The sequence below is a fragment of the Canis aureus genome, chromosome 8 (genome assembly GCF_053574225.1).
Source record: "Canis aureus isolate CA01 chromosome 8, VMU_Caureus_v.1.0, whole genome shotgun sequence".
NCBI lineage: Eukaryota > Metazoa > Chordata > Mammalia > Carnivora > Canidae > Canis > Canis aureus.
The window spans coordinates 61,738,003-61,748,760 of NC_135618.1; the positions used below are offsets into that span (position 1 = coordinate 61,738,003).

General features: G+C 45.8%; 1 protein-coding gene and 1 long non-coding RNA gene across 18 annotated transcripts in view; one reads left to right on the forward strand and one right to left on the reverse strand.

The window, feature by feature from the left end:
- Positions 1-6,155, forward strand: part of DNAAF5 (dynein axonemal assembly factor 5) — a 46,700-nt gene extending 40,545 nt beyond the window's left edge. The window contains exons 13-14 of one of the 3 annotated variants that reach the window (XM_077907445.1): positions 157-524; positions 1,180-4,297. In XM_077907445.1, the coding sequence (XP_077763571.1) occupies positions 157-524; positions 1,180-1,218 (407 nt within the window). In that variant the 3' untranslated portion in view covers positions 1,219-4,297. Of the gene's footprint in view, positions 1-156; positions 4,298-5,211 lie in introns of those variants that run through there. The other 2 variants (XM_077907446.1, XM_077907444.1) reach the window with 2 other exon arrangements.
- The window catches only part of LOC144319418 (uncharacterized), a 47,408-nt gene that overhangs the window by 14,265 nt on the left and 22,385 nt on the right, over positions 1-10,758 (reverse strand). For 11 of the 15 annotated variants that reach the window (XR_013385236.1, XR_013385237.1, XR_013385239.1 and 8 more), the window contains 2 exons: positions 7,464-7,613; positions 6,647-6,807 (listed from right to left, as the gene is read on the reverse strand). The exons of 1 other annotated variant lie outside the window; for it this stretch is intronic. This is a non-coding gene — a long non-coding RNA (uncharacterized LOC144319418). The remainder of the gene's footprint in view (positions 1-6,646; positions 6,808-7,463; positions 7,614-10,758) is intronic. 3 more of the 15 variants (XR_013385230.1, XR_013385231.1, XR_013385232.1) reach the window with 2 other exon arrangements.

Below are 10,758 nucleotides of genomic sequence, written 5' to 3' on the forward strand. Positions count from 1 at the left end.
CCAGCAGCTGGAGGACACACCAGCGTCCTGGCTCCACTCCTGTACCTAGTGCATGTAGGGGGGGTCTGGGTCACTTGGCCCAGTTCTCACAGACCCCACACCTTGCCCTCCTCTCTCCTCCCTCTCTCCAGCAAGACAAATAATGAGTTTTGTCAGTCTTCCCTAGCAGGCAGCCTGGTTCCCACCAGAGGCTACCTGTCCAATACCCGAGGAACAGTGTGTGCACCGCGCCTCCTCCGCCTTCGAGACGTGGCATGACTCGTGACGGCGCAGGCGTCAGGGCAGACTCACTCCACTGCTCCTCTGCTTGCAGCCTCTGGGCCTGCCCCACCGACCTCGGGGGTGCTCACAGCAACTCCAGCCCCTGGCACATCAGCCCCATAGCCAGCCAGCTATGTTTGCAGTCCTGCGTAGACAGGCCCCTCTCTCAGACAGATGACTGGCTTTCCCCTCGGGGGCTCCCCTCAGCCCCTCATGCTTCCTGGGCCTCCTGCCTGATGACCTTGCTTCGTCCCACTGACAAGGTAAAACTCCTCCACATCCTCTCCCGCAGCCAGTCCCACATGCCCTCTAACTCCCAGAGCCACTCCCATCATGGTGCCCATGAGCCTTCCTGCCAATAGCAGCCTGCTGCTTGGGCCTCTCTTCACCTGCATGCACTCCACAGGACCGCTGGTTACCACCTCCTTGCTGTGGCCTCCAGGATGCCCTGGCTTCCGGGTTTCCTCTGCCCCTCTGGCCACTGCTTCCCTCTGCACCCACAGTATTGGTGACCTCTCCATGGCTTCAGACACCGCCCATGTGCTAGTGGCTCCCAGACTTAAGTCCAGGCCAAACATCTGCCCCAAACTCTAGACACACACGTGCAGAGGTGCTCAGAGGACACGAGGGTCTGCTGGCATGGCAGCCACAGCATGTAGGCCAAGCCCTGGACAGCGCCCCCATTTGTCAACTCTGCTCCCCCTGCTGTGTCCCCATTGCCACCAATGGCCATGCCACCCTCCTTGAGCATTAAGCAGGACCATCAAGGGGACTCCGATGACCCCCTGAGTCTGCTTGCCTCTGTCTAGCTCCCTTCCCACCCAGAGTTCAGCAGTCACCAGCCCAGTTACCATGATTATCACCTGTAACAACACTGCTTTCCTTCTTTATTCTGATTGTCGCCTAATATGTCCACAGCATCTGGCATATAGAAGGCTTACAGCTGGTGTTTGTTGACGGAATCAGCATCAGTAAATGTAAGAAGAGAATTGATGATTTTTGTAAGCCAGTTTATCTGCTATTGCAAAACCTGTTTCTAAGGCCAAAATGCCACACAAACATCACCCTCAGAGATTTTGAGAGACTTTCCTGATCTACCAACAACTCCAAGAAAATTATTTGAAGTTATTTTTGTCTACACTGTGACTGTTGTGTACTAATCTAGCATCATCAGATGAATTTAAAATGCTGTTAAAACTCTTCAGTTAAAACTATTTTTTAGAGTGGTTTTGGGGTCAAAATAAGGGGAAGGTACAGAAATTTTCCGCATACCTGTTACCCCCACACACAGCATCCCACCACCCCAGGTGGTGCATCTGTCACTATTGAGGACCCACTCAAACATGTCAGCACCACCCAGAGTCCACTGTTCACATGAGGGTCACGCTGGGTCGTGTGCATCCCGTGGGTTTGGACGAATGGGTGACACAGATCCACCATTACAGAACCGTACAGAGTAGTTTCGCTGCCCTGTGTGACTGATGGTCTTGCACGCACACCCCACCCTGACAGCCCCTGGGCTTTTACCCGCACCACAGTCTGGCCTTTTTTAGGATGTTACCAGGTTCAAATCCTACAGAACAAAGGCTAAAGGCTGTTCAGATTGGGTTATTTTACTTACTAATACACATGAAAGGTGCTTCCATGTCTTTTCACAGCATGATAGCTCATGTGTTCTTAGCACTGGATAGTAATCTGTTGTCTAGATGGACCACAGATTACCCATCCAACTAAAGAAGGACAGCTTGGTTGCATATAATTTTTGGCAACTATGGAAAATGCTGCTTTATGTATATGTGTGCAGATTTTGTGTAGACATAAGTTTTCAGCTCTTTTGAATACCAAGTAGCTGGGCAGCCCAGGTGGCTCAGCAGTTTAGCGCCGCCTTCAGCCCAGGGCGTGATCCTGGAGACCCTGGATCGAGTCCCACATCAGGCTCCCTGCATGGAGCCTGCTTCTCCCTCTGCCCCCCCCCCCCTCTCTCATGAATAAATAAATCAAATCTTAAAAAAAAAAAAAAAAAAAAAAAAAAGAATACCAAGTTGCACAATTGCCGGATTGTATGTTAAGAGAATATTTAGTTTTGTAAGAAACTGCCAAACTGTCTTCCTAAGCGGCCTCACCATTCTGCATGGCCACCAGCAACCTGCTACTCCACATCCTTGCTGCATCTGGTGATAGTATTGTGGATTTTGGCTGTTCTAACAGATGTGTGGTGGTATCGTCTTGTTGTTTTGACCCACATTTCCCTGAGGACACATGATGTGGAGCTTTTTCTCAGATGCCTGTTTGGCCTCCGTATCTCTTCCTTGGTGAGGTGTCATTAAGGTCTTCACATTTTTTACTTACATTGTTTTCATATTGAGTTTTTGGAGCTCTTCGTGTATTTTGGATAACAGTCCTTGATCAGACGTGTCTTTCGTTAATATTTTCTCCTGGTGTATGCCCTGTCTTCTCAGTCTCTTGATGTTGGCTTCTTGCAGAATGGAAATGTGTAATTTTAATGACATCCAGCTTATCAGTTATTTCTTTTGTGGATAGTACCTTTGGTGTTGTGTCTAAAAGATACTGCCACACCTGAGGTCCCTGGGTTCTCTCCTGTGTTCTCTTCCAAGAGTCCTGTAGTTCTTACAGTTTTATATTTAGGTCTGTGATCCCCTTGGGAGTTAATTTTTGTGAAGTATGTAAATTCTGTGTCTAGGTTCTTTCTTCTTTTTTTGTTTTCCTGTGTACAGACATCTACCTATTCGAGCACCACTTACTGACAAGACTTCTTTTGCCCCACTGCCTCACCTCTGCTCTGTTACCAAAGGTCAGATGACCATGGTTCTATGTCTGGGCTCTCTGTTCTGCTCCATCGATCTGTTTGTTCTCTCAACAAGACTACGCTGTTGAGTACTATGGTTTATGGGAGGTCTTAACGTCAGTTCTCCAGCTGTTTTGTTCTCCTTCCATGCTGCATTGGCTCCTCTGGGACTTTGGCCTCTACATACAGATTTGAGATTGAGGTGGTGGATATCTGCAAAATAACTTGCTGGGACTCAGAGTGCAATTGCCTTAAATCTACAGCTCAAGTTGGGGAGGACAGACATCATGACGATATTGACTCTTCCTGTCCATAAACATGGGCTCTCTACACTTAATACATTTTATTTTCTTTTATTTATATATTACCTCTGTTTATTTGTATGCTACTTATTGCACTCACCAGGACCTCCAGTACAATGTTGAGAGGGAGTGGTGAGAGGGACATCTTTGTCTCATTTGGCAGCTAAGTGGAAAGCTTTGAGTGCCTCACCACTCAGTATGACTTTAGCCACAAGTGTGTTTATAGATACTCTGTTGTGTCGAGGAAGTTCTCTATTCCTAGTTGGCTGAAAGTCTTTACCATAATTGGGCACTAGATTTTGTCAAAATACTTTTCTGCATCTATTGATAAGATCATGTGATTTTCTTTCTTCTTTTTTAAAGATTTTATTTATTTGACAGAGAAGGAGAGAATATGAGAGAGAGAGAGCATGAGCACGGTGAGGGGAGGGGCAGAGGGAGAAGCAGACACCCCCTTAGCAGGTAGCCCAACACGGGACTTGATCACAGGACTTGATTCCATGACAATTGATTTTGAAATATGGGACCAGCCTTGTGTACCTGGGATAAACCCCACTTTGTTTTCACACATAATTCTTTTTATACATTGTTGGATCGATCATACTTGCTACTATTTTTTTTTTGAGGATTTTTGCATATGTATTCATGAGAGATGATGGTCTACAGTTTTCTTATAATGTCTTTATCTGGTTTTGTATTGAGGTCATGCTGGCCTCGTAGAGTTAGGAAGCTTCCATCTTCTAGGAAAGAATGTAGAGAATTGGTGTAATTTCTTCCTGAAAGTTTGGTAGAATTCACCACTGAACCCATCTGGGGCTGGTGCTTTCTCTTTTGTGGGGTTATTAATTATTGATTCCGTTTCTTTGGTGTAGGTCTATAAAGGTCATCTGTTCTTGTGGGGTCAGCCCACCTCTTCTGGGTCCTCATATCTGTGGGCCAGGATTTATTCAGAGGACCAGCTTTTGGTTTTGTTGATTTTCTCCATTGATTTCCTGTTTTAATTTCACTGATTTCTGCTCTACTTCTAATTTTTTTCTTCTGCTCACTTTGGATTTGTCTTTTTCTAGTTTCCTAACATAGAAAATTTAAAGTGTCGATTTCCAGATCTTTCTTCTTTTCTCACATATGCATTCAATGCTATAAATTCCCCTCCAAGCACTGTTTTCACTGCATCCCAAATATTTTGGTTGTATTTTCCTTTTCATTTAGTTCTAAGTGGACCTTAATTTCTTTTGAGACTTCCTCTTTGATCATTGCATTATTTAGAAATGTGCTGTTTAATCTCCAAATATTCGGGGATTTTCCAGTTTATCTCTTGTTGATTTCTGGTTTAACTCCATTGTTGTCTGAGAGCAGACATCACAGGACTTCTGGTTTTTAAATTTCTTATGGTGTTTTTCATGGCCCAGAACATAGCCCATCTGGTGAGTGCACCAGGGAAGCTTGAAAGGTGCATACTCCCTGCTTGCTGTTAGACGGAGGCGCCTAGATCTGCTGTGGAGGTCAGCCACGTCCTTACTGACCTGCCTGCAGGTCTTTCCATTCCGAGAGCACATGTGGAAGTCTCAGCTACAGGGTGGATTCTCTGCTTCTCCTTGTCACCCCATCAGGTTTGCTGTGCATTGTTTGGCGCTCTGTTATGCATATTAAGGATCTTTCTGTCTTCCTGGAGAACCGACCCTTTCTCATTAGGTCACACGTGGCCTCTCATTCCTGGATCACTTGCTTTGCAATCTGTTCTGTTCGTAGCTGTTTTAACTTGAACATGAAGCTTATTCACATAAGCAGTAGTTGGTTTAATATCTATTTCTGGCATTTTAAGGGTGTGTTGCTGTTTTACAGAGGTCCTCAAAGCAGGAAGCGTTCTGTTCCCTGAGCTCCTGGTGAGAGAGACAGAGGCTGTCGTCCACAAGCACCGCTCTCCTGCCCACTGCCAACAGCTTCTGCAGCACCTGCAGGCCCTGCCACTCGCCCAATAAGAGCATGGAGCAGGCACCCAGTACCCATCCTCACGCACCTCACAGCTCTGGCACCTCTCTGTTGACAGCTGGAGACATTCACAAGCAAGAATGTACTCTGTAAGAAATATGCTGGGATTCTCCTAAGACAGATCTCAAGCCCAGCAGTTTCTGAAATAATGTTCACTGAGTGGCTTCTGTACTTTTGTCTTATTTATATAGTTCATTGACAGATCTCCCAAAAATCTATAGGTTATTTGAAATTAAAACTAAATGGCACCTGCTCACACTGGCAGCCAAATCAGCCCTTTTGTTTTAAAGCTTTGTGCACCTGCTGTGTTCCAGAGTTAGTATTTCTGTTTGAGCAAATGCCCACCCCACCAAGATGATTTTTTAAGCAAGTTATTAAAAAGAAATTCATTCATTCCTTAAGTTGTGTCTACTGAAACAGTATCATAGTGAACAGACTAAAAGGAACTTGAAGTCTTTATCAGTTAAATTTTTTCCTGTTTAAAATATTCTGGAACTCAAAATGTTACATGGATAGTCACAATATTTTTTTCTTAGCTCAGTGATGCAATGTTGAAAGAATATTTAACCAAATACAGTTTTGGTTGCTCTCGTAAGTAGAAGTAAAGTAAAATTGGTTTTTATTCTCTAGCACTTTCTACACCCAAGTGCCTAAAAAAAATTTTTAAATGGGTATTATTTCCATAAGCCAAATATTTATATTAACACAAGGGGGAAAATACTGTGTGTTTTCTAACAATCAAATATTAGCATTTATGCTAAAGTGTTTGAAAATTTAATTAAAAATATTTATTATAATTATTTTGTACACCTGTCTTAATGTGTTTTGGTAGTTAATTGACATTTTTAGAAATTGCTCATTTTTTCCTTAATCTCACGGTGACTCCAGCCTCAAGAATTCTGGGCTCCTGCACCACTTGTAGTGTACTTTCTGGACGCCAGGTGGCAGGCGCTCCAAACCCCATCAGGAGGGCTTTGGAGGGAGAGCCTGGCTGTTCAGTCCGGGGGGGAACGGCAGGCCTGGATGAGAGGCGGGATCTGAATTTGCTCCCTAGACTACAGTGACCAGGATTTAGGACGCCCTCAGGGATGTCATCTAACAGTTCCCTGATTGCCCGTTCTACGCTGTGCTCTTCCCTTCCTCAGCATCACCTAGAAACTTCTAGAAATGCAAATTACCGGCCCTCAGCCCAGATCTGCCAAGTCAGAGCCCATGGCAGGGGCCCAGTGGTCAGCCCTCCAGGGCACTGATCCCCTTAAATGTGGGGACCCTGCCCTGAGCACCATACATTTTCATGTCCAGCAGGAGCTCCATCTTCCATCTTTGATCAGCCAAAAGGGTCACAGGAACCAAACAGAAGTGCAGAGTCCTTGGCGGAAGGTCATACACACCAAGCAGGCATGGTTGGATGCTGGCATCGGTGGGTGTCCATGCCAGCTGCCACACTGGCTACCAAAGAAAGATAAGCACAGGATTCCAGTTTCTGGACATCTTTGGGGGAGGGGACATACTGAGCGGCAGCACTACTGTGAATTGGTGCCACCTGGCATGGTCTCAGCAGGTAGGTGTGTTCAGGAAAGACACAGAAACTCAGCTGACAAAGGTTAGTCCTCTGAACACCTGACAACCAACAGGCCCCTCCTCACTTAATTTTTTGACATTCTCGGGGTATCTGGGAGGCTCAGGTCATGATCTCAGTGTCCTGGGATCAAGTCCCAGAATGGGCTCCCTGCTCAGTGGAGAGCCTGCTTCTCCCTCTTCCTCTGCCCACCCACCCATGCTCTCTATCTCAAATAAAATCTTTAAAAAAAATTTTTTTTTAATTCTTGTACTCTTTACTCAAATCAGCAATTATTTACAGAACCCTAACCTTCATATACACGTGGTGAACAGGAACATGTAAAACAGTCCCTGAAAGTTTACAGCATTCCTGAAATGTAATTTACATACTGACAGTCCACCCATGCTAAGTGCCCAGTTAGATGAGTTTTAGCCCATTTTTGAGCTCTGCACCCATCACAATTATTTTAGAACACTTGTGCCACCCAGATGGCTCACCCCCACCCCCATCCCCCTGCCCACGCTTGTAGCCCACCGCTGCCCACCTTCCCACTACCAGCAACCGCTGAGCCGCTTCTGTCTCCAGCCTGTTCACATATGGAATCATGTGGAATCATCTTAGGTGTCTGGCTTTTTTCTCTTAGGACAGTTTTTGAGGTTATTCATTCATGCACTATTTCAAGGGTCAGCAATCTCTGTAAAGGGCCAGGTAATAAATATTTTAGGCTTTGAGGTCCAAACTCTTTTTCTGTTCACCTGTTGATGGCATTTAGGTTGAGATGGCTCTGGGTTCTGTGACATGTGTGGGCATGTTTCTACTGTGCTTAGGTAGGTACCCCAGAGTGGAATTACTGGGGCATATTTGATAAGTTTGTAGTCCTGGTTGATGGATTGATTGCTGTTAACTGCTTTATTGAAGGATGCTCACCCTAGAATTTACTGCACATATTTAAAGTGGGCAGGGACACCTGGATAGTCCAGTGGTTGAGCATCTGCCTTTGGCTCAGGGCGTGACCCCGGGGTCCTGGGATCAAGTCCTGCATCCGAGCTCCCTGCAAGGAGCCTGCTTCTCCCTCTGCCGTGTCTCTGCCTGTGTGTCTCTTGAATACATAAAATCTTAAAAATAAAGTGGGCAATTTGACCAGTTCTGACACACACGTGCCCCCATGAAACCACCAGGCAAGACCATGAACCTCCCTACCACCCTCTCTAGAACCCCAAAGGTTCTCTCCTACAATCCCCCAACCCACCCCCACCCCCCTCCAAGCAACTTGGATCTGCTTAGAATCAACATACGGTATACCCTGCACATTTTGTACTTCTACAGCACGTGTTTTTGGTTTGTCTTTTTTTTTTTTTTTTTTAAGATTTTTAAAATATATTCATCAGAGAGAGAGGCAGAGACACAAGCAGAGGGAGAAGCAGGCTCCATGCAAGGAGCCCGATGTGGGACTCAATCCTGGGACTCCAGGATCACACCCCAGGCCGAAAGCAGGTGCCAAACCGCTGAGCCACCCAGGGATCCCATCTTCCTTCTTTTGTACAGCATCATTATTTTCAGCTGTATCCACGCCATCGCACCCACGGGTGGCAGCACATTCCATTTTGTTGCTGGGTGGTATTCCACTCTATGGCCGATCACAACTTTGATACCTGTGTGCTCCTAGCTCCTGGCTATCAGAGAGCTTCTTATAATACTGGTGTATCAATCTGCATGGGCACATGCTTTCATTTCTCTTGGGGGAACATTTGGAGTGCAATGCAATCACAGTAGATTGTACTTAAATTTCTAAGAAACTGTCAAACTATTTGCAAAGGGGTGGTACCATTTTATACTCCTGCCAGGACCATATGACAATCCTGGTTTCTCTCATTTTTGCCAACATTTGACACATCAGCCTTTTTAATTGTAGCTATCCTAACACACATGTGGTGGTATCTTAATATGATTTTAGTTTCCATTTCCTTAATGTCCAGTGATGTTGAGTATTTTTTCATATGCATATTTGCCATCTGTATATCTTCACTGGTGAAATATCTTAAAATCTCTTGCCCATTTTCTAAAAGATTTTGAGAGACAGAGCCCACATTCACACACACAAACAGGGAAAGGGGTAGAGGCAGAGGCAGAAGAGAATCTCAAGCAGACTCCTTGTTGAGCAGAGCTGGACGCAGGGCTCAATCTCATGACCCTGAGATCATGACTTGAGCTGAAATCAAGAGTCAGATGCTCAACTGGCTGAGCCACTCATGCACCCCATGCTACTGATGCCATAGTTCAAAAGCAAGCTTTACTGCCTTTGAAAATCTTTCTGTGATCTAAATGAAAACATGAACTCTCTCTATGGTGAGTTGGTTGAAAATAAAACATGTAGGTACCTTTTAACAACCAGGGACAGCTCCATAGGTGCCAGTATGTGATGGTCTTTAAAATACATCAGTCATTGTAAACAAGGAGCACAAGGTATAGAACGAACCACACATAAAAGGAGGTAGGAGCTGCTAATTTGCTCTCATGCGTATAAACTATTTCTGGAAGGGTGCAGAATAAACTGCAAGCTGGTGGCCTCTGGGGAGGGGACCTGCATGACAGGGAATGGAGTAGGAGTTCAGTCTTCACCGTCTGGTACCTAGTTAAGAACACGGCTCAGCTGAGACTCCTAATTGCACACCCATGGACACTGGTGATGTTACTAGCTCCTAGCTCAGCACACCTGTTTGCTCTATAGAGCACAGGACCCCATTCCAGGAAAGGATATTCAGGATGTTTATTAAGTTGTTTAGTTGAGAAAGGAAAATGTGGATACTTCTATGCAAGTGTTCATAGCAGCTGCATTCCAGCCCCAAACTGAAATAACCCAAACGTCCATCAACAACTATGAATAGAGAACACCGCGCTGTGGAGAGAGGAGCAGACCCCAACGGGCACTGCCACGGGGTGGCTCTTCCAGCCGTCGGCTGCGTTAAGGAAGCCAAGTGTTCAGTGAAAGTGCACAGCACAGGATTTCTTGGTGCCAGAACAAGCAAAGCAGCGCCACAGTAGTTTCCCAATCACTGAATCAACCATGGGTATTTCCAGGGCTGTTCTACCCCCCTCTACTTGTGAATTTTATGTGAACTTTTTTGTGACTGAAAGTGTTGAAACTTTAACAATCATAGGATGAGCTTGGAAGGCAGAGGCTCTCAGGCGCTGCCTCTCTTCCAAGCCAGAGCGGGAGGCAGGGTATCTCCTCACAGACTCACCTTCCCCCTGCCAGTTGCTTTACAACCAACTGGGAAAATTAAGTTTTCTCTAAAGATAAATCATTCTTCCTGACTTTTCCCCATTTTCCAGGACTTTCTAAATAGCCAGTGTCATCCAGATGTCCCATCAGTGCTCATGTGATGTTAAGACATGAAAGAATCACTGTATGTTACCTGGGGCAGTATGGATAGCTTGTTTTCCCCACTTTGAATCATTGAGGATTTTAAATCATTTTCAGAGGCCGTAGGCGATGCTGTTGCACAGGCCTCCACTAAGCCCCTACATGACTCAGGCCATGTCCTTGGCCTTGTCCCCAGGGGCCTGAGCCTCTCTCCCATGACTCTTCCTATGAACAGATGATGGTTTCAGGAGCTGGCTGGGACACTGAGGCCTGGGCACTGTGCCAAGGACAACGGCACACGCTACTCTGCCCTTGGGCATCTGTGCAGGGTTTTCTGCTCTTGGAAAGTGAAATTTGAAGAGACGTGGCAATGCCATTGTTGGTGCACAAATCTCACCGTGGACAGAAGGCTCCTTGTAGAAGTACCAGGTGCTCTGCTCCTGGCCTGACTGCTGCACTTTTATCCTCCAGGACT